Source organism: Rhinatrema bivittatum, chromosome 14, assembly GCF_901001135.1.
Source record: "Rhinatrema bivittatum chromosome 14, aRhiBiv1.1, whole genome shotgun sequence".
Taxonomy (NCBI): Eukaryota; Metazoa; Chordata; class Amphibia; order Gymnophiona; family Rhinatrematidae; genus Rhinatrema; species Rhinatrema bivittatum.
In genome coordinates, this window is record NC_042628.1 from 13,872,211 (window position 1) to 13,895,574 (window position 23,364).

The following is a 23,364-nucleotide window of genomic DNA, read 5'->3' on the forward strand; positions in this document are numbered from 1 at the left end:
TAGCATGTAGCATTACAGACAGACATTAGCTGGGTCTTTGCTAGGCTGTATTTAAAGGATGCCGAGGACAGAATGCTAAGTTAAAAGATTTTTAAATCTCTGGCAGGCACGATCTGACTACTAACACTACAATACAAAATATTGCTCATGATACATAAAACCATCGACCACGACTATTCTAATTGGCTTGGAGCAGCTCTTCATCTTCATATGCCGCAAGGAGCTTTAAGATCAGCCAACAAAGGCTTACTAAATATTCCTTCTTTAAGAAGCGTTCATCTAAGCGAAGGAAGAGATTGTGTGATCTTCGTAGCAGGTCCCAAATTATGGAACTCGATGCTGGAAACCCTCCATACGAAGCCAGAAAGTAAAGGCTTTCAAAAAGATTTAAGAACATGGCTTTTCAGAATGACATATGAAATCCCATGAGGCACAGAAGCCAAGATACGTAGTTGTTTTAATCCTTGTTTTTATGAACTGTTGAAATGGGGTTTTTTACTATATTTTATTTATATTTTATTATTGTAAACTGCCCTGATAAATAAAAAATGGAGAGAGCATCTATAAATATTTGGAAATGAATAAATGAGACAGCTTCAGGACACTGCTTTGAGTCCTCATATCCCTCAGAGGCCTCCAGCAAAAATAATAAAACTTACATTCATATCAAGTGACTTTACAAATCTTTTTGAAATACTGTACTTTTAAGTGGTGTATTCCATTAAAAAGTGGTATTACAAGTAAATAATTCATAATCAATAATTCTCCAGCAGGGTCAGCCCGACGTCTCAGCAGCAGTGTTTACACACTGTGCGTGACAAAACCGTTCAAATCCCAGACTCAGATCTTCTCCTCAGGCCGGCAGGCAGAGCCCCACACCTCAACCAATGCTCGCATCGTCAGTGCTTTGGAGCAACAAAGCTGAAGGATTTACAGATGCCTTACACCATATATAGGGCATATGTATATTCTGAAATAAAATGCAAGGAAATATGAGTAGTGTCAACAGCGCTCTGGCTCCCTTTGAATGGTCCAAAGATGATGAGGTACCTGAAATTTCAAGACTACTGAAGATCCTGTCTTTAGATGTAAAGCCTGAAAGAGAAATCATGTATATCTAGAGGCGGGATTTCTCATGTATTAATTAGCAGAAGTTGTCACTGGAGGTGTTAGAATTAGCACCTTGGCAGAGCTCCAGGCTCAGAGCCTCACACTGTATGTTACAAACCTGACTATGCCTGTTACAAGGCACCGTCAAGTTCAGGTCCAGCTTTCAGTTTAATCTGATATTCGCACCAATACAGTGATGACAAAATCTGAATTTCAACAGGCTCTGGTGTGTGTCGTTTGCAATGTGAGTAACTTAAATCTGAAAAGCAAAGGAAACATGGTACGTAACAATAACCCCCAGGGCCAAAGAAAGTGAAAACAATCTAACAACCAAAGAGTGGAAAAGAAGAATTTATGATGCAAAGTATATTAAATATCAGCACCTGGGAGTATTATAAGGAAATCTGTACAAGCCACGTGGCTACAGGAGACCAGGGCTGGTCCTGGCAGACATTTCACCAGATCTTATAAGAACAGAGAAGCAATATTTTAAGGATGCAGCATTATTTTACTCCTAGGCCATTTTCAGAGGATATCCTGACCTCGGCGGTTGGAAAGTCTGAATTGCCAGGCTCCCAAGTCCTTCAATCCCTTAGCCTCTTTTTAATTCCTTTCCAAATAACCGGTTTCTTGGCCGCGGCTCCAAGCATTTCCTCGTCTTCTGCGCTGCCGCCGTTTCCATCCTCCCCCTCCTCGGAACCTTCTTGTGTTTCTCCGATGTCACCATCGTCCTCGTCACTGTGTTCGTCCTCGTCGCTTTCATTCCGGAAAAAAAAAAAAAGGCAAGAAATCTCACCATTTTTGCACAGAAGCAGAAGCCACCGATTTCTGGAAGCAACTACGAAAGGGATCTGCTTACCCTCTAGAGCTGATCTGCCTGTTAGGATTGAAAAATTCTTTTCCCGAGTCAACATCAAATGGATCTAAACACAAAAAACGAAAACCGTTACCGTCGGGCGGAGATCCAGGAACTCCATCTCCTGGAAAGTGGGGAGTCTGGGCTGAGCTTCTGGGCGTTGTGCTGACATCAATCGGGGGCACTGCCAGCATTGCTCAGGTGAGTTGCTCTGGATTTGGGGCATTTTTCACAGTTTCTGTAACGTTTTAAAGATGAAGCAAGGGTCCAAATCACTCTCTTGTAATTGTATTTATCGTACGCAATTATCCTAAGCGGCTACCCCCCCACAAGTGAAAGTTCAGCAACAGCAGCTGCTATCTTGCCCCAAAACAAATGATATTTTCAAGCGTCAGAATTACAAGAGGCTTTACAACGTTATGACTTTTTAAGGAACACAAGATTTCTTGATTTTGGCCCAGTATCATCATCTTTCACCTTTGGGCTTTCAACGCAATCAAAACATACCACAATGGGTGCAACAGTGACACGAGCCTTCATCTGCACCTGTCTGGCAATTTCCCCCATTTTTATAACTCACTTCATCCTTTCATTTAGTGAGTCCAGGGATTCCCTGGTATGCAAACGTATGCTCAACCTGGCCAGTAGGTGGCACTGTTTGATGGCTGGAACTCCTCCCTCCTGGCTCTGAACACTGCCTCCATAGCCTCTGTTCAGCCAAGGAGCAGAGTTAAGCTCATGAATCAAATCTAGATCTGCAAAAAAGCTGACTTTATTCAGGGCACAAGATTTCATCTCTCAGGCTTAACATTGTAACCCATCAGCGGTACAGCACTTGTTGTAAATGAACACTAATATCACTAGAACAGGAACAGAGATTCCATAATGTACATATTGTCGTGTGGATAGACAAAGAGCTAGGATGGGTCTATTTTATAAAACTCAGAATGCAGTAGTTACGTTGCAGCTAGAATCCATACCTATTTCTTCTGTCTCTTCTTGAGAATTGGCTAAAAAGTCCTTTTCAGCCTGCATCACTTCCTCCACAGTTTGACACATTGCATATTTCTCCAACAAGTCCTTGTTCAGGTCCAGAAACACTTTTCCCCATTTAAATTTCCTCAGAAGAATTGTGGCTAGTTCTGAAAAGCCTGCAAGAAGAAGCACACATTTTAAAAGGAATCGCGACACCAAGCCTGCACGTGTCATATTCTTGAAGAAACGTGCTCCAGATGTGGGAGGACGTGAGCAGATGCAGAGCAGTATGGAGTCTGCAACCTAGGACTCGGAATGCCAGGGATTCGAACCCAGGTTACAGAGTGCGCACTCCAAGTCACACCCTGCGACGAGGTGAATACGATTAAAATACTACACAGGGGTAAGCTTAGACCCAGCTGGATGAGCTCTTCCTTGTGCTCAGCAACACTCAGAGCAAGATAATGATCAGTTCAAACCCCGAAAACCCTGGTTGGACCATGGCAGCACTGTGAAAAGCTGAGGTAAAAATGGGATCCCCATACTCCCCAGCTCGGAGAAGTGCTTGCATTATAAACACATCAGAACAGAGACTGTGATGCAAGATAAACTGACAGAACAAGGTCCAATACTATTACTGTCACAGAAGTGACATTTCCCCAGAGTCAGAACAGGAAAAGGACACACTGGGTAGAGCCTTATCTCCCAATGCTAAACTATTATTGGTAAAAAAAATATATAATAACAAAATAAATTTCTTGGAGTATTTTGATGTTCAGATGAAATGAAACAATACAAGTCTGTTAAAGGTCCAGATTATGCAGCTCTATGAGAAAATAACAGGAGTAAGAATACAAAAACCTTGACAAAAAAAAGCCTACAGGGGCTCCCTTCCTTACCCTCCATCCCATCTGCTTACCGACAATACAGAATGTGGCAGAAAACGCCTCCACACAGGAGAGCTTGCAGGGGCGGCCGTAGTTAACAGGGTTTGCAGCCACTAGGAATGGCAGCAGCCGGAGATGGCTGCCCCTCATTTTAGCAAACGGCGTCTCTTCCAGCCTGGCCCAGGAACAGTCTATTACAGCAACGCCGCAGTCCGCAACGATCTGCCTAAAAACAGAATCTGCATTACAGCCATGCATCTACACCCCAGCCGCTGTGTGACGGCAAGGGCTTCAGCTATGCATTTCTCTTTTTTCAGGCAATGGACGCTGACTTTCATATGACAAATGCCGTGGAAAAGGAAGACTAAGTTAGGATGATAAAGTATCAGAAAGTCATGGAAAGGATGCAAGTTTTGGAAAACATCCAGTGTATTGTGATAACAATATCAACATTGAAAGTGCCTTTAAAAAGCATTTTAGCAAACCAAGCACATTTAAATGTAATGGGGGCTCTGCGCATTTAGGAAACCTAAGAGGTGAAAAATGATCTACAGATCAACACATAACTGGCTATTCCCAGCATCGTTAAGCACAATTCACAACAAAAAAGCTGAAACTGCATACAAATTACCATTCAGCAGAAACCCACAAACTCCTATTCAGAGGCCATAAAACACAAAGTACTGCTTTCTAGGGGATACACTCAAGCACTTTTCTGGACTATTACTTCTCCACATCTATGGCCGTACACTGAAACTGGCCACAGGACCACCGTGAATATCAAAGTGCGGCAGGGAGGTCTCGCCGGAGCAGAAATAACACGCTCCTGTTTCAGAAGACAAGGCTGGATTCGCAGTGAAATTTACTTTTGCAAGAGGCGCTTGCACAGCACATAAGAAACGGGTCCGATTCTGCATTCAATCTCAAGTGTTTTGAAGACTGTAACATACATTCACATATACTGTATCTCACGGACATATACAGGTCCTAGCTACAGCGCACTCTGACTCGTTTGAAAGTTATATCCTGTAATTGTGTGTCTAGTTTTCCAGAAGCTTCTGAACATACTTATCTGCAGGAGAGACATATTGAGTTCCCATGGGGCTCAGAATAATCCCACTAAAGCTCTGATTAATTCGTAGGTTTCTGACCAGACCTTTGCGAGCCAGCTTCCTTCCTGTACATCGATTTGGGTCACAATGACTGAGCTCCCACATGGCAAGTGGGCAAGGGAATTTAAATTTTGGAGGGTCTCCTATATCTGCTGCATCTTCCTGAAGGCTGGCTATGAAAAAATGCACAGAAAAGAAAAGTTAAAAGTGCTGCATATGATGGTAATCTGAATTTAGGTGGCATATTTCAGTGAGAAAGGATCCCAACAGGAAGTATAATTTTAGTATTTCAGAAAAGTGCATAAAACCTCCCAGGGAACTGCGAATTTCTGATGGAGAAGGAGCAATTATATTATTACGCATTTGCAGATGGGTAACGAGAAGCACACCGTCATTTACCCAAGATCATCAAATCAGACTGAAGGTTTAAACTTGCCTCTGAGCCGTTTTCGAAACTAGTAATCATTTGCTCTGCTGCCTATGCAAACTCAAATGCAAAACTGACTTTTCAGCCATTCCTGACCTTGCAGAGCATCGTGAACTTCCTCAGTAAAGGCTTCCAGGCATTTTGGTGTTCGTTTACGTCTCGCTTCTTTTCCTTTGGCTGCTGTCGTCTTCTCCGATTTCTGTAGATGTTTCTTCCGATCCATAGCATAAATTTAACAGCTATTAATTAAAAACATGGAAATGTTTTAGAACATGCCTGTAATCATCATGCATTTTAATATATATCTGCCACTAATAAAGCTGCCTCCAAAATTTCAAAAGTGTGTAGTTTTACGTTAAAGGCTGGTAAAATTGCTAATATTCTCCGTCAGAATAATCCAGGCTCCTGGATTTCATTAGGGGGTAGGGCATGCTTACAACGCAGTGGTGCTGAACAATCTGCTGGTACAACCCCTAATTCTTCGAAACAACAACAGTCCCCTCATGAAATATTTTTTTAAATAGTGTAACAGAAAAGTTAGGGAAAGAAGGAGCAGAAGAGCATTGCAAGGCAAGATTGCTCAAGGCAGAGAATGATTGACGTCTCCTTGACATGCCTTTCTTATGGTTATTCACAAAAAGCGGTCAAACTTTGCTATTTATTAATTTATTTATATTCCGCTTTTAGGCACTTCAAAGCGGATTACATTCAAGTGCTTTAGGGAAGCACGCGCTGGCAGCCGGCCGGCGCACAATTACTTCTGCTCCCAAGAAGCAGTACGTATTAAAATATAAAAATTAGGGATAGATAGGGTTAGTGAGGAGAGGGGAAGAGGTAGGAAGGGTAGGGTTAGGGATAGGGAACTGGGGAGGCCCGATTGCATCACCATACGTATTTTGCTAAAACCCCCTTCCCTGTGCACATGAGTTGTGGGCCATCTGCACATGCACGCGCAGATTTTAAAATCTGGCGCACATTATAAAATCGGTGTATCCATGTGCGTGGGTCTGCGAATCGATCCCTAAACTCTAGAGGATGGAAATGAAAACAGGGTGCATGGGGGTTACCTACACAGAGCGGCAGTTACAACCTGTAACAGAAGGCACGGGGATTATTATCCTCAATCAATAGCCTTGATGCTTTTGACATAACTGCAACATTGTTCCCCGCTTTGTTGGGGGGGGGGGGGGGGGGTTGGAGGAGAAGAAGTGGATACAGACAACAACCAACATGGGCACTGACTTTGACGGTCTAGGGTACTGACATGGAGACATGAGAAAAAGCACAGGATGGTTTCTACGGCCAAGTCCCAAAGCAAAAAACTTCAAGTAGCATTATCTGAATTATCAAGAAGACTCCTTGTCCAGTAAAAACATTGCTAGCAGTAATGTATGGGTTTGACAGCTGCTTGGTTTTGATTGTAAATATTACCACCTGTATCATAAGGCTTGGGGGCACCGAGTAGCAGTTGCTATCCTTATGAGAAAGATACGGGTAGCTTACACACTGCAGCAGATATACCATAGGAAACTTGCTGGGCAATTTGGTCCTTTTCTACAGTCATTACTATATCACTAATCTAAGTTTACACCTCAGACAGTGGAGGATAAAGTGACTTACCAAAGGTCACAAGGAGTAGCACTGGGATGCGAACCCTTGGTTCTCTGGGTCATAGCCCACTGTTCTAACCATTACACTACAGTTTTATACTGTCTTGGTGATGTCCTCAAACCATGTACAATATGCATTAAGGGGTTTGCAAGCACAAATAAATGCAGGACTCAGTAAATAATGGAAAAGGCCCAGCAGGAGTCTGAATCAAGCCTTAGGTATTTGTTCGAGAATAGGCAAGTGGAAGAAGAGGGCATTCCTTTATTGTATCCATGGTCTCAGCAATGTAATAATAAGCAAAAAAGCCGTTCGGGAGCGATTACCTCACTTCCCCCCTACCAAGAAACCGAGTGATCAGGAGGCTTCTAAGGCAGCCCTCAGACAGAAGCCAATCCAGGCAACATCGCGTCCTGCCCCGCACGCCAGGCAGCCACCTTCTATCCCGTCATGCCCCGCACGCCACCTTCTATCCCGTCATGCCCCGCACGCCACCTTCTATCCCGTCATGCCCCGCACGCCAGGCAGCCACCTTCTATCCCGTCATGCCCCGCACGCCACCTTCTATCCCGTCCTGCCCCGCACGCCAGGCAGCCACCTTCTATCCCGTCATGCCCCGCACGCCACCTTCTATCCCGTCCTGCCCCGCACGCCAGGCAGCCACCTTCTATCCCGTCATGCCCCGCACGCCACCTTCTATCCCGTCATGCCCCGCACTCCCGGCAGTCACTTTCTATCCCAAGATGCCCCGCACTCCCTTCCCATCACGAGGGCGGCGACTCCTGAGTCCCGGGCTGACGCGTCCTGCTCGCGAGGCGGCGCTGAGGGGGATGAGCGTCACCGGGCAGAGGCTGCGGAGCTAGCGTCGCTGCTCGCCTGTCAGGCGGCTTGCTGAGGAGCCGGGCATGGGCGTGTGCAGGGCCGCCAGCGCCCGGCGCTGGGAGCTGCTGCTGCTGCTGTTTGTGCTGAACGGTAGGGAACGACCGGCCGCAGTGCTCCCAATGTATCCTCTGAGCTCACCGGGCCACGGACCAAAACCGCTGGAGACTCCAGCATGCAGGGCGGGTGGGCTTGGGAACTTTACCCCAACGACGAGCCTCGCGGCAAACGGCAGGATATTGCCCGAGAGCCGGCGGCTACCCCACACCGAGAAATTCGGGCGCATTCACTGACTGCATGGTAACAAGCACAGAAACTGTGAGCAGTAGCGCCAGTCATCAAGGCCACTGTCCAATCACCCAGTTTTAATGTTTTCATAATTCGGTCATCTTTAAAAAAAAAAATCTGTCTAACATGGAAAATAGATCTCCTCCTATTTATTTACCTCATACTCGGCTCAAAACTGCCTTAGTAACATGTATGCTGCAAACTTTTAAGGAATTTTCTTGATAGATTGAACTGTCAATAGATGGACAAGTTTGTAGGTGCCTGTGATTTTGAATCAATAGATTCAAGCGATATATGAAGCTTAATAAATAACACTAGTTTAATAAATGTACAAATCTGGATTCTGTTGATTTTATTAACATACTCCTACTTCTAGGGAAACACATTAAGTCCATTTGTTCAAAATAAGTGTTCATCTGATTGTAGTTACAGGGTTTCTTTCTGTGTGGGTAGGTGTATACCCTGGAAGACCGGAGATGCAGGGGAGATATGATATGGACCTTCAGATACCTAAAAGGTTTCAATGATGTATGGACTTCAAACCTTTTCCGTTGGAAAGAAAACAATAGAACTAGGGGTCATGAAATGAAACTCTAGGGCGGGTGACTTAGAACCAACGTCAGGAAATATTTCTTCACGGAGAGGGTGGTGGAGGCTTGGAATGCCATTCTGGAAGAGGTGATGAAGAAGAAAACAGTCAAAGAATTCAAAGGGGCATGGGATAAACACTGTGGATCTCTAAAGGTTAGAAGACAGAATGAGATAAGTGTGCAGGAGGGGTAACTTGCTGGTACGGTGGTTACTACTCTTAGCAAAAGGCATGGAGATTACTAACCTAAGCCAATATGCTTTGATGCTTTTAATGCAATTGCAACATTGTTCCCACTTAAATGGCAAGGGAATAAGAGAAATTTGATTCAGATGACAACAGAGGGCCATGACTTCCATGATCTGGGTTACTGTTACGCTGACATAAAGGAAAAAGCACATGACTGCTTCTATGGCCAAGTCCATAAGTAAAGCTGATTGATACATGGGGGTAACCTCTATGGTGTGATATATACTACCATGGGAAACTTGCTGGGCGGACTGGATGGATTATTGGTCCTTTTCTGCTGTCATTTCTATGTTTATTACAGACCTCTGGGTAAAGTCCATTGTGATTTTAAATGTGCACAACTCTCCCAGTGGCTGTGTGGGAATCCTAGTGGAGGGGTCCACGTTATATTGCAAAAATCCTATCTTTAGAGAGCTTCTTTCCCTCAGACACCCAGCGTGTCCTGGTTCCTTGTTGTGTAGAGATCATGATGGGATCTCCTTCTCTTATCCTTCCTTCCTTTGGTTCAGCAGTTCCTTTATCCTCAGTTGTTACTTCTGGGATTTCTCTTGTGGGGAAAGATCAGGCTATTCTCAGCACTGCAATCCCAGTGGGGAAGGAGGATCCGAAAACCTCCTCACTACTCTTAAGTTCCAAAAAATGCTTTAAATCTTAATCTGGAGAGCTTCTGTACCACCACAATCTCTTGCAACAGGATCCATCACTGGTGCTTGCCTGCCTAGGGAGTAGAGTAGGCTCACAGGTCTTTGGTCCCCTGAAGAGAGCCCAGTATCAGGCTTAAAAGTCTGTTTCATTGTAAATCATAAGAAGGGACCCTCTGGCAAGGTGTGTGCATGGTGAGGTAGCTCTTCTAAAAAGAAAATTCCTAGAATATGGAACAAATATATGTTGTCTCTGCAGCTGTCATCTCTAACTGAACTCCCCCACCCCGAGCCTTAACAAGGCTGGGCTAAATAACACTGAGTCGCCCACTCCAAAAGCTCCTGGTGGGGAGGGCCTGAAGGGATGGATGGCTCCTACTAAGTATGTTGTAAGGACAATGATAGAGGCATCTAGTGGCCAGACCGGGAGGATCTGCCACACTTGAATTTGAGAAGACACTTGTCTGCTTGGCACCTGCTAAGAAGAGTAAAACAAGGGATGGATTGCAAGAATTTGGGGAAAGCATGATTTTGAGAAAATAGTCTCCCTGAGATATGAGTATTAGCATTGTATGAATACCTGACCCCCTTTTATACAACCAATGTGTATTGATAATGTATTAGACTGGATGCCTCTCAGATTTAGTGGGATGGACCCCTTGATGGCGCAGTGGATTTCCTCTCGGCTCTTGCTTGCTCTGCTGGCTCCTCCCATTTCTTCAGTTTTAGTGTTTTAGTCTCAGAAATGGGGGAGGAGAGGGAGGAATGGGGTCTTATGTTTTTTTATTCTTGGTATCTGAACTTTTGCTTCTTCTTGGCCACTTGGCATGTGTTTATTTGAGGCTGACCTTTAAATAAACGCATTTATTTTATGAGATGCTAATTGGTGAAATATAAAATACTTCATATGATAACCAGCAAGAAGTGCCTGGAGCTGCTTGGGTAGTCTGGTCTATAGCAGCCTGTGTTGGTACTTCTGAGTGGGGGTGGGGAGGTGTTGGGCTGTGTACATGAGCAACCATGTGTGTGTGCTTCTGGATGCGGGTGTGCACGCTTTTATTTATTTGATTTATACATTCTGCTTTTCAAAACAGATTACATTCATGTAGGATAGGTATTTTCCTATCCCCAGAGGGCTTATAATCTAAATTTGTACCTGAGGCAATGGAGCATGAAATGACTTGCTTAAGCTCACAAGGAGTGGCAGTGGATTTGAACCCTGGCTTCCCTGGTTTGGAGTCTGCTGCTCTGACCACTAGGCTTCTCCTTCTGCACGGTTGTGTAAACTTCTGCGAACTTGCATGCATGCTACATTGAGCTTGTGTGCAGCTGCCTCTTTGCACCTATGCCTGTCTGGCTCATTGTGGAGGTGTAAGAGGGCTTCGCAAACATTACTGTTTCGTCAATAATTTTATGCTTGTTTTATTGTAAATCGCTTAGGCCTATTTTGTGTTAAGCGATTAATAATTTGTAATAAATACAAATATGCAACGTTGCATGGGTTGTCTGTTTAAAAACAGTTTGTGCATGTGTGTCTGTGACAGTGTTTTGCAGACAGAGCATACTGTCTTTTGCACATTGCACTTTCTACTGTTCCAGGTGCCATCTGGAGGCCACAGACCAACACAACCAATCAATTCAAGCCTTTTTTTATAAATATCTCTTGCTCTGTCTCTCTATTACAAAGTAGTCTATCTTTATTTGCCATTATAGTATATGAGATAGTTTGACATCCAGAGAAAAATCGTTTATAAAGACGTAATTAAAGATACAGTAATCTTATGATGATCCTCACTGCTGAAGGCACTATTGCTTCAGTTAAAGTCTGGTATAAGTACTTTCTGCAACATTTTTCTGAATGGTAATATTTGATAAACGCAGCCAAACAAAGTCTTTTCTACTTTGTCAATTCTTTTACAGCTCAGCAGGTGTCATCTGGAAAGATGAAGATTGTTGAAGAACCGAATAGTTTTGGGTATGTGGTGCAGTCGCAGAAGTGATATGTATAGATATAAAAAAAAACAAACCTGAATTTTAGTTCTTCAGACAGTGCACAATTTAGACTTCTTACAGCATGTTCTGGGAGCAAAGAGGGTGTCATTCAGGTGTTGTCATGTGCAGATAAAGCAGGACCTGAAGTCTCTTAATGTCGCTATAACAGGGATCATTTCCATTGTTTTTCTTTGTTGCAAACATTTGCATTGTCATCCAGTGTTCTTAGGTGGTTATGAAAACCTCATTTTAACAGCCCTGCAGTTGCTGCTTTATGTACATCAGTATGTGTAGCATTATTGTAAATTTAAATGTTGTCTCTGTACATCGGTGGGTTGAATTCACTAAGGGGCAGATTTTCAAAGGGTTACGCGTGTAACCCCCCGAAAAGCGCCGAACCTATCTTGCATAGGCTCGGCGGCACGCGCAAGCCCTGGGACGCGCTTATGTCTCGGGGCTTGCAAAAAGGGGCGGGGCGGCCAGGAGGCAGGTGTAACTTCTTCAACAAAGGTAAGGGGGGGTTCTAGGTAGGGCTGGGGGGGGCGGGTTGGGGAGGGGAAGGTGCGGGGGGCGGGAGGGAACAGAGGCAGGCTGCGCGGCTTGGTGCGTGCGCAAGTTGCACAATTGTGCACCCCCTTGCGTGCGTCGACCCTGGATTTTATAACATGCGCGCGGCTGCGTGCGCATGTTATAAAATCGGGCGTAGATTTGTTCGCGCCGGGTTGCGCAGGTTTTAAAATTTGCCCCTAAGGTTTTTCTCACGTTCTGTGTCTGCTGGAATAATGCTGAAGCCCTTTGTCAGTCCAGTTAGTCTTGTTTGTTCCTGCAAAAGTGTTTACAGTGTCTGCTTTCTTCTGATCCTCCTTTTCACTTAGCTCCGTCCTTTTGCTTCAGTGCATCCACTTGATAAAGTCTGGAACGCTGTAAAACCTCCTCCTTTCTGTGCTTCAGTCTAGTCACTGCGTCTTCTGCTTACCCTATAGGCTTTTGTCACCATCTCCAGTGAATCTAGCTGAAATCCCTTTTCAATACGTTTAAAAAGTCTGTGGGCAAAGATAATCCTACCGTTCCTTGTAAGGCACATCTCGCCTCTGATCTGCAAACCTTCTTGAGATACCACTCTATGATCCAAAAAAAAAAACCCCAAAGCCCTGATGTGTTTATGCTTTGCCATATCTTTACCCCTGACTGAAAGGCAAGACAAACCTATAGCTTGTTCCTCCTCCAGCAGGACTCTCAGTATCATTTAATCTCTTTTCTTCATCTCAGGAAAGTTAGGGTCCTTACCTGTTGGATGAGCAGCAGCAGGGAGTACAGGTCAGATGGCCCCAGCGAGTTTGGGCTCCTGGCAGGCAGCACACCTCCTTCAACAGCCACTTTTGTTGGTAGATGGGGGCCTCATGGTCCCATGTAGAAGCCAAGTTGTCTTCTGTTCATGGGCATGTTTAATTGTTTATCTTAGTATGTCTTAACACAAGAGAAATCCTCAGGGAGCTGTGAATGAATCCCAGCCTGGTTCTGACTGAGCTGGAAAGGACAGGAGGAGCTACCAAAAACCTGATTTCAGCTAAATGCACAGAGCAGCGTGAGCCCCAGTATAAAATAAAATGTTTTGGTGGTTTTTTCCAGTTCCCTAGCCTATTGCATTGTACTCTGTCTGCATTATTTGAAGCACTTCTAATGGTTTTCTTTTGCTTGTCTGTCAAAGGTTGAACAATCCGTTTTTGCCTCAGACAAGCAAACTGCAACCAAACGTGGAGCCCTCGCCAGTTTCAGGTATTGGCTTGGCTGTGGGGGGGGGGGGGGGAAGATAATATTATGCCTCCTGCTTTGCTTAGTCGGGCAGACCTCGGCCTGCGCACTGACCGAAGGGTTTGTCGGGCCACGTGCATCCTCCACTACCCTGGTTGGGAGGAGTGAGGAAGGGGCCGGGGCCAGGTACAGCTGTGAGAGTGAAAGCGACCCCCTCCTCAGCCCGGGCAGGTTTAGAGGAACTGTTAATGGTTAAAGATTCTGTTTTTCATTAGAACAAGCCCATTAAATGTAGAATCGGGTTCAGACCTTTGCTTTTAAAGAGAGGATTTAGTAAACATACAAGGAAATAGAGGGTAAATGAAGTAGAATTTTGAGTAAAAGGAGAAGACAAGTTCCTTTACCGCTCTGGAGCACTCCCGTTTGTACTGGAGAGATTCCTCCACTTTGAGCGGCACTTTTTCCCGGTGAAATCCACCCTTTCCTTCTCATGGGGCTTACACCGTCAGGGCTGATTGCTGGGCATCTCGGTGAGATGAAAGCAGTCCTACACCAGGGGGGTAACGGTCTCTTGGCATTATCTGAAATTTAGGTCCCGGTTTTGAGAGAGAGATTCCTGCAGCTCGTTAAATGTTTACTGCTCAGAGGGTTTTGTGTCTTACTGTGATGCCAGAGGCGACTCTCTCTCTCTATATTTAATGATTTTCCTGCGGTGTGCCTGGTAATCTTTGTTTTCCAGGGCCCTCCCATCTCACCAGACTTGCTGGAAAGTGTTTCAATTTGGTGGAATCCTCGTAAGTAAACTTTTTTTAATGTTCCAAATGTGTTAAACATTTTTAGTTTGCTGTTCATATTTATGTACAGGGAAAAAAGCTAAAGATCCCTTTTCATGCCGAAAATCTAAAATATTTTCTTAATGTTACAGATATAAATATGAATTTTGTCCCTTTCATAATGTCACTCAGCACGAGCAGTCCTTCCGATGGAATGCCTACAGTGGGATTTTAGGGTGAGAATGGTCTTGTTTCTTTCTTGATAGAGCTTGTTGGCTAAAGGCCTTTCCTGCCTCCTGCTCCCGTGTGTATACATGTGGCGTTGGGAAGATCCAGAGAGATTTCAGCCTGGCTTCAGCAGTAAACATTCTGCATGTTAGTCAGCTCCATGGTGTACGGCTGATGCTAAAACTTCATTTCAGTTAAGGCCTCTGGGTACCAGCAGTGCCTTCCAGTCTTCAGGAAAGGAACGGAGAATATCATAATGCCTCTGTATCGTACAATGGCATGACTGCGTCTTGTGTGCAATTATGGTACAGAGAAGGGTAACAAAAATGATAAAAGGGGATGGAACAATTCCCCTATGAGGAAAGGCTAACGAGGTTAGGACTCCAGCTTGGAGAAGAGACAGCTGTGGGGAAATATGATAGAGGTCTATAAAATCAATGAACAGGTAAACATAAATTGGTTGTTTACTAAAAACCAGGGATATGCAATGAAGTAGTACATTTAAGACATAGAAGAAAATATTTTTTTACTCTATGCATAATTAAACCCTGGCATTTATTGCCAGAAAATGTGGTAAAAGCTGTTAGTGTAGCTGGTTTAAAAATAAAAGCTGGGACAAGTTCCTGGAAGAAAAGGCCATAAACCATTATTAAAGTGGACTTGGGAAAATCCATTTTTTACCCAGGGATAAGCAGCTTGGAATCTATTGACCGTTTGGGATTCTGCCAGGTACTTGTGACCTGGATACTGGTCTGACCCACTATGGCAAACCTTATGTTCTTAATATTTTGTTTAATGGCATCCTTCATTCTCAAGAAAACATAAAGTGAAATGTGCTTCTGCTGCATTTCAGAATCTGGCAGGAGTGGGCAGTTGAGAACAGCACGTTTGTTGGCATGTGGATGAGGGAAGGAGATTCTTGTGGAAACAAGAACAGGCAGACTAAGGTACGACGCACGTGTAAACCATTTTACGTTTTATAGAATGCGAAGTAATTTGCATGGTCGAGTGAACACCAAGCTGTCGGATTATGGACTGTTTGAGACTGCCTGAATGAGTTAGGCTGCATAATTTATTTCTAGAGACCAAGAAAACACAGGAAGGGGTTACAGCAGTACCGCAACACTACGGACCTGAAAGTTGGCTTTGAGATGCTTTCATAGTAGCATTGTGTTGCATTCTAGGCTTACAGGGGGTAAAAAAAAACAAAACAAAACACAACTTTGCAGTGATAGTGGATTTTTAACCTACGTTAGATAGGGAAGGTTAATGAGATTAGCATGTCTGCGTCTTCCCTTCACTTTTGTGTTTATTCTCTCCATGCCACATTTTCAATGTATCTGTGGGTCCAAGGGGATCCTGAAAGGGTATTTCTTGTGCAGCCGCATAGATGTGTGGACACACGCACGCATGTCCCACAAAATAGGCCTCATTACTTCTACTGGAAACTTGGTTAGGCCTTGTCCTTAAGTCCTCTGGTGCTGATCATTTCCTAATTCCCTGGTGGACAGGAAATAACCCCTGGCACAGAAATATTTTTCTTTCACAAAACGTATTGATCAATTTATAGTCCATACCTGCTATTTATTAAAGAAAAAGATGTAACACCTGTTTAGTTGGTTGTATAGCATAGCAGTTAATGCAGAATTCTTTCCTCTACACAGAGGGCAATTTTCACAGCCTTTTCCATGATAAAACAAATAGCTTTTTGAAAAGTGCCCACCATGTATGCAGGTAAAAGTGTGTACATTCAACAACAGTGTGCTGCGGCAGCATTCCTGCGGGAAGGGTTAGGTCAGGGAAGTGCAGTTCTGGTTTTTCAAAACAGCATTGTTTTGCTTGAATAAACAGGTGTAAATCTCTGCTACTTTTCTCTGGCAAAATAATCAAAGCAAAGCTGTATAGTTTTTTTTGCTTTGATTGGTGCAGGTAAAAATAGTACCACAGAATTTGCACCAGTGCAGGCATTTAAGCATTGTATCTTACTGTTCAGTTTCTGCCTAAAGAGGACAGATTTATTTATTTATTTATTTATTTAAAAATGTTTATATACCGCAAACAATAAGACATTTGCATGTCCGTCTAGGCGGTTTACAAATATACATACATAAGTTAAAAGTAAAGCACAGCAAATTTACATATGAAGGTTAAAATAGACAAACACTGCTAAATTAGACATAATAATAAAGGTCTATCGGTATATTGTGTTATTGGATTTATGGACAGATACACAGTCGGTCTCTGCTACTCTGGACAGTGTTGGTCTTGAGACAGTGTACAAGCAAAGATGAAGAGCTGACTCAAAACTGCCAGATCTCTGCATTTGCTGTAAAGTCACAACATTGGTGTCTGCATTTAATGTGTCTACGATGCGATCACTACATTTACAAAACTTCGTCCAAGCAATCAACGCAAGTTAGAATTGGGCTTTGCCACTTTAGTTTGCTGCTGTCATGTTATAATAGTGAGTGATTTTAATAACTGCCTGTAATCAGCAAATTGCAGTGGTCCTTGAGAGCTGTGGCTGCAGCCTTATCAAAAACCAGGACAGTTGGAACTGCAATTCTCTCTTGATGGGACTATGGCTTGAGTAGGAACTCTACTATCGATCCTCCCTCCGCCAGCCAGAATGTACAGAGCTGTCCACATTTTATAAAAAAAAAAATATGAAGTTAGCATTTTCTTTCTTTTGTCTTCATGACATTTTTCATCAGATCGAGAGAGATATGGCAGATATGCCAGCAAATTCATGGAATCAAAACACTTCTGAATTCATAGGCCTTTGTGAAGTGTGCAACCTGTGTGGAGCTACTTGCAGTGCCCTAGCCGTCAGCCTTAGACTTCCTGAATTAGAAAGCGGCAGTCCTGTTGTGCACTGATTTAATATTGAGAGTTCACCAAGGTATTGAGGCCTGCAGTTCAAGCAAGGCAGCAGGGACTGTCTCTGGTGTGTATCTGTGTGGGGGGTGCGTAGAACCACATGTGACTAGGAATTCGGACCCCGGCATAGCAGTAGCGCTCTCGTACCATTCTGTCCATCTGACAATCCTTCTGTGAGGTTTCAGCCCAGCAAAGATCACAGATGGGGCTGGGACAAATGTTGTGTTTTTAACAGCTGCTCGTTTTAGTCGGTAATTTCCAGTTTTCTGTGGGAGTCGCCCAAGACTAGAAGTGACCCATCCTGTGGTTTTTCTTGCAGGTTCTTCTTGTTTGTGGAAGAAGTAATAAACTGGCCCAAGTGTCAGAGCCTACTACCTGCATTTACTCGATGACCTTCGAGACTCCTCTGGTTTGCCACCCACATTCCCTGCTAGGTGAGGCACGACGTCTGGACACCGTTAATAAAAGTGATAAAATGAGGACCACCATGTGCTTTCAAATGAAGGAGGCTTGGAGCATATCCTGAAAAGTATTACTAGCCCCCCCATTGATGGGTGTGCATACACGTGCAGCCGGAGCAAAAGCATTGCAATATGCTCTTGAACGCTTTTGTAAATAGCATTTTATAGCCTGGTTCTAGCTTTCAGACCAGATTTTCTGCATCCTGTACAGACTAAATGACTTCTATGTAGGTTTGGTTTTATTAAGGAAAGACCGAGATGAACCAGGGTCTACAGCATTGAAACTGGGCAGACCCTGTGGGCTCCGCCAGCCGTAGCATTGCATAGCTCTGTGTTTGAGTTGCAGAGCCGGTCATGCTGCTGTCTTTTGAGCCAAGCATTAATCAACGGTTGTGATTTTGGATGTGACTCTGCTTTTACAATAGCTCTGCCTGGTGTTTTCAGTTTATCCAACACTGCTTGAACCACTACAGAGAAAATGGGATGACCTAGAACAGGCTTTTTATGATGAGCTGATTACTGAACAGGTATGTAGAATGTAATCTGCTTAAGAATGTGCTAGAAAATAGTAAAATCTCATATACGCATACAGTTGTTTTACGGATGTTTGGTAATCCTGACCATGAATGGGGCTAGTGCTGTCAAAAGGGAATGAGGGGTTTCTAGGCTCTTTGGCGCTGGGACTACCTGGGCCCAGCCCTTGATGTAGCTCACCACCAGGAACGTCGGCTTGTGTGTGGTCCAAGAAATTATTGGGGCTCTTAGGCGAAGGGCTGGTGCCGACACTGCACACGATTCTGAGCTCACTGCTTCAGGGCCTGGCTCGTCACTACCACTCAAGGCAGACGGCGTGGAGCCAGGACAGAAGCTTGATGCCGCAGGTCACTCCTGCCAAGAAAAAGGGTCATGTAAAATAAATACATCTTGTACTATTTTTCAAAAGTTAGGGGCCTATTCCTTCCCTCTCCCTTTGCTCTCTCTCTCGGCTGGAAGAGATGCTTTCATGAATATTTAAGTACAGCAAGACGAACTGGAAATGCATTCTGCAGGTCAGTGGCCTCTTCCTTGTAAAACACTTTTCACTGCCATCTTTGTATTTTGTCCTTCCAGGGGTACAAGAAATTGTTGAAAGCACTTTTTGAAGAAGCAGGATACTTGAAGGCAACAGCAGGAAAAGAGACTGAAGAAGTAAAATCAAAAGCCACCACGTTTGGCTCCTTGGAGAAGTGCAACAAGGTCTGGAAAGAGTTCAGTCCTCCGCAGTCGTAGAAACGAGAGAATAGGACCAGAAGGCCCCTCTAGTCTGCCCAATTCCATTCCTCCTTCCCTTCGTTTCAGTCTGGGACTTCCAGTGGGCGTCTGCTGCATGCATCCTACTTCCCTTCGTTTCAGTCCGGGACTTCCAGTGGGCGTCTGCTGCATGCATCCTACTTCCCTTCGTTTCAGTCCGGGACTTCCAGTGGGCGTCTGCTGCATGCATCCTACTTCCCTTCGTTTCAGTCCGGGACTTCCAGTGGGCGTCTGCTGCATGCATCCTACTTCCTTTCGTTTCAGTCCGGGACTTCCAGTGGGCGTCTGCTGCATGCATCCTACTTCCCTTCGTTTCAGTCCGGGACTTCCAGTGGGCGTCTGCTGCATGCATCCTACTTCCCTTCGTTTCAGTCCGGGACTTCCAGTGGGCGTCTGCTGCATGCATCCTACTTCCCTTCATCTTAAATTGCACCACCCTTGCTTGCTTCAGTTGGTCTTAGGTTTATAACAAAAAGGGATATATTTTTCCACTTCTACTGTGCCACTTTGCCAAACACTGTCTTTTATTTTTATTTCAGGAATATGAGGAACTATCTAAAGAAATAAGGAGATTAGAAGGTCTGTTAACGCAGCATGGGATTTCCCATGAAAGCAGAGCAGGTGTGTAATCTCACTGCAGCAGGCTTATGTTGTTAGCCTGCTGTTGGAGGTATTTTTAAAAGCGCCCAGTACAGAGAGAGGAAAACTCAGTTGTTTATCAGAGTTATTTATATTCTGTTTTTTTGCACGTCAAAGTGGATTACATTCAGGTACTGTAGTTACTTCTCTGGCGCCAGAGGGCTCACGATCTTAAGTTTGTACCTGAGGGTGATGGAGGGTGATGGGGCTTGGCCAAGGTCACAGAGCTGCAGCGGGATGGTAGAGTAGAACATCTAAGACGGGGCTCCCCTAACCGATCCAGGGGTCTCAACAGGGAATAGGCAGGAGCCACATTAAAGAGTGGGGCAGATTTTAAAAGCCCTACGTGTGCTGAGCCTATTTTGTATAGGCTCGGTGACCTCTGGCCTGGGGGTTGGGGCATGGCCAGAGGCAGGGGCAACTTACAAAACAAAGGTAAGGGGGGGGTTTAGGTAGGGCTGGGGGGGCGGAGGGAACAGGGAAAGCCATCGGGGCTCCCCTAGGGCTTGGTGTGCAAGGTGCACCCCCTTGCGTGCGCAGACCCTGGCTTTTATAACATGCGTGTGGCTGCGCACGCACAAATCTACCCCAGTGTATGTTCATGTATCTCCTTTTGTGTCCCCAGGACCCGTTTGGGAAGCCCTGCTCTAAGATCCTGGTGCTGTTACTAAACTCTGGCTGAAACTTGCCAGATTCAGCACGCGCCTCACGCAGGCTTTGTGTTTGAGCCCATTCCCACTTGCTCCAAACAAATCGAGTCCTCCCGTCTGTGTTGTAAAAGCAAATTGGGTTCCAAGGCTGGTGTTCTGGAGAAGGGCTGGGAATAGTTTTATTCCAGCTGTGATATCCTCAATATTCTATAGGGTGAGTAGGAGTGTGCGCATCACCCTCTAAACTAGAGAGAGCAGCGCCCGGAATTCTTTCAATCTTTCAAGCTATGGTGAAGACAACCTGTCCGGGTTCTAAAATCCATTTTAAAATTCTTATATTCTAGCTGCAGTGATTGATGCATCAGTCGAAGTAGATTGCAAAGTATCCAAATGCACATAAGTACAAAATAAACATTGCAGCTCCATGTCATAGTTAAGGTCATTTGAAAAATTAAGAAATATTTTTAATAAGTAAAGCTTCTTAGAGCAGACACGGGTGTTAGGTGAATTGCAGTATGTAAAATTAAAATGTAACCAGTACATCATACTAAAATACAAAATTAAAACAAACAATTTAAACAAAAGGTGGTGCTTATCCAGGAGCACTCAGTAAAAGTAGCAGCCCCCCCCCACGCTCTTCCTTCAGCGGCAGTACAGCCTGGGTTGGGCTGTCTGCTGAGGGTAATTTTCTCTGCCTTTGGGAGAGTGGATCTCAAGCTGTTGGAAACGCGAGTAGAAATGGTGACGGAAGCGACGGATGCTGTAGCAAAGAATAGGATTCTAGAAAGCCCACAGCCCTGGGAGGTTGGATGGGGTTTTCTAGGGCAGCCCTTCTGCTAGGATGAGGAACATTGTTGTAATATCTTTTCCCTTTATTTTAGCAGAAACTACAAATGGAAATAGGAGTCAGATTACTACAGCTGCACCTGTTGTGAATGGAACAAGAGGAAGTAGCCACCTCCGAGGAGATGCAGGGGTGCAAGAAAACCTTCACACTGATGGCAAATGACCTGCTTTGGTTTTAGTCAACTGAGCCATAGGTTTGAGATTTAGGGATAAGAAGGAAACTGTTTGCTGTTAGAGTATGAGCTGCTAGTTATATACCTGATGGACTTAATGGATGAGGAAGCATGAGAGCAGTGTTCAGGGTAAATAGCACCAGGGAAGCCGTGTGCTTTTTGACTCTTGCTGCCCTCTCCACCGCCCCCTGCTTCATCTGTCTCCTTGTACCATGTCCTCCTCTGGAGGGTAAGGGTTGGGGAAAGGGAGCAGAGAGGGCTGTTTGCTGTCAGGTTCTTGGAAACTCAGGACCCATACCCAGTCCCAACTCTCCTTTAGCAGATAACTGCTCTCTGCTTCATGCTTTCCCAGACTGGGGGGGGGGGAAGGTGTAAGAGGACAGAGCAGAGTACTACTCCCCCTTCCCCAGGGGCTAATGTGCTGATTCCCTGCTAGTAATTTTTTTTTTTCTAAAATAATATATTCTCCAAGGCTGTAGCAAAGAAATCAGTTGACACATGAGAGAGATGGGGCTTGAGGGTGTGGGAGAGATGCTGTTGCTAGAAAGCTGAAACACTGTTCTCCTTTTGCCTTAATGCCGTAGCCTACAACCAACCCCTTGGAAGTAGACATTTCCAGGCCTTCTCAGTCACTGTACTGTAGATTAATTCCCATTGTAATTGTCATGGACATGTTCACAGTTGGAGAAAGCTTCAGCTACCCTTGGCTTATGTGAAAAGGAAGGCTTGAACAATATTTGTCAGTCTTACCCTCTTACTAGGAGTTTGGAACTGATTAGCATTTAGTTTGTTTGTACAGGAAGAGAGATCATGAAAGGACTGAGAGTTCTTGCTGTCCGCCCTAAGGGTAAGGAACAGGAACTTGGCTCAGGATTTAAGCATTAGGAACATCTCAATAACACTCAATGCAAGTTTCACCTCCATGCTGAAGCTTGCAACTGTGAAACATGATCAACGTATTGTGAGTAGTAGCGAAGATGAGGGGGAAAGTTACATAAAAAATCTTTTCTGAGCCCTGAGTGATGCAGCTTGTACTGAATCTAAGACTCTCCCTCCCTGTACACTAGAGCTTCAACCACACACTAACCCACCTTTGCATGTTAGGGGCTTTTTTTTTTCTTTCTAGAGTGACTGAAATCTTTAGCTCAGGTTGCAGTTGCTCTGTTATTCCTGTTTGCACTCGTGAGGACTCAAGCGATACAGTCTCACCCCTGCAGAAATCAAAGTAAACTGGTGTAGGAGGGTGCTTGTACGGGCTAGATGTTTGACCCTGGTATGGACAGGAGATTTGGGGGTACGTTACTATGAACTGTACCTAGCCTCTGATAGAAGTAACTTCCACACCTCCCAGTTGGGGCTCTAGCCTTGCATGTCTGTGTACTGGCCCAGGGGCTTATGCTAGTACTCTGCTGTCGTCATTTCCTAATTTGCCACCATTTTCCATTAACCAGAAGCAACTGCTATTCAAAGCTGCAACATTATGAAAAACAAACTAAGAGCCTGCTCTGGCACAAGTTAAAATTTGAATGATGGCGCTGCAAACATTTCAGCTGTATCTGTAAGAGTACAAGCAACATTGCAGGTGGCATATGGAGGAGCTCAGTAAGAATATTCTTTCTAGAACATAAAAAGGATCCATAGAACTAAATTAGGATTTTGAAATATGGCTAAAGTTTGACCTATTTTGCTGTAAACACAGTACTGTCTTATTTTCTAAGATATCTGCAATAAAAGTTGTGGTATTACTACACAGCATGCCAGTGATTTTTAGTGTGCAGTTTAATAGTGTAGGAGGCACTTCAGAATATTTGGGCTCCAGGCTCAGAGGTGCATTGTAATAGCTGTGGATATATATTAAAGAGCAGGTCACTAGCACTCTTGGACAGAGTTGGGGAAAGCCATTGTGTTAAACCTGCAAAAGTGGGTCATGCAGGAAAGCTTTGGACTACAACTAGGCTTTAAGCAGTGGGGAAGGAGGGGGGTGGTTATCTGCTACAAGAGAGCCAACCCACACTATTTCAGCTGTCCAGACTTTCTTTATTTACTGTAGCTTCCTACA

The 23,364-nt window shown here is 44.5% G+C and overlaps 2 protein-coding genes across 4 annotated transcripts; one reads left to right on the forward strand and one right to left on the reverse strand.

Annotated features, from left to right (window-relative positions):
* Positions 1-1,445: 1,445 nt before the first annotated feature.
* Positions 1,446-7,653, reverse strand: TSR3 (TSR3 ribosome maturation factor). Of its 2 annotated transcripts, XM_029577628.1 has the most exons (8): positions 7,603-7,653; positions 7,302-7,412; positions 5,464-5,606; positions 4,897-5,113; positions 3,861-4,054; positions 2,947-3,117; positions 1,970-2,033; positions 1,446-1,866 (listed from the first exon to the last, which is right to left on the reverse strand). In XM_029577628.1, the coding sequence occupies exons 3-8, from the start codon at positions 5,588-5,590 to the stop codon at positions 1,695-1,697; spliced, it is 945 nt and encodes a 314-aa protein (XP_029433488.1). In that variant the 5' UTR covers positions 5,591-5,606; positions 7,302-7,412; positions 7,603-7,653; the 3' UTR covers positions 1,446-1,694. The 2 variants fall into 2 exon arrangements, with proteins under 2 accessions (XP_029433488.1, XP_029433487.1); XM_029577627.1 differs by lacking the exon at positions 7,603-7,653 and having other exon boundaries at positions 7,302-7,457.
* Positions 7,654-7,706: 53 nt separating this feature from the next.
* GNPTG (N-acetylglucosamine-1-phosphate transferase subunit gamma) lies at positions 7,707-23,069 on the forward strand. 2 transcript variants are annotated; one of them, XM_029577625.1, is made up of 11 exons: positions 7,707-7,947; positions 11,542-11,596; positions 13,322-13,389; positions 14,105-14,159; positions 14,291-14,374; positions 15,220-15,313; positions 17,566-17,680; positions 18,152-18,234; positions 18,818-18,943; positions 19,537-19,618; positions 21,168-23,069. In XM_029577625.1, the coding sequence occupies exons 1-11, from the start codon at positions 7,881-7,883 to the stop codon at positions 21,293-21,295; spliced, it is 957 nt and encodes a 318-aa protein (XP_029433485.1). In that variant the 5' UTR covers positions 7,707-7,880; the 3' UTR covers positions 21,296-23,069. The 2 variants fall into 2 exon arrangements, with proteins under 2 accessions (XP_029433485.1, XP_029433486.1); XM_029577626.1 differs by having other exon boundaries at positions 7,708-7,947; positions 21,171-23,069.
* Positions 23,070-23,364: the final 295 nt, after the last annotated feature.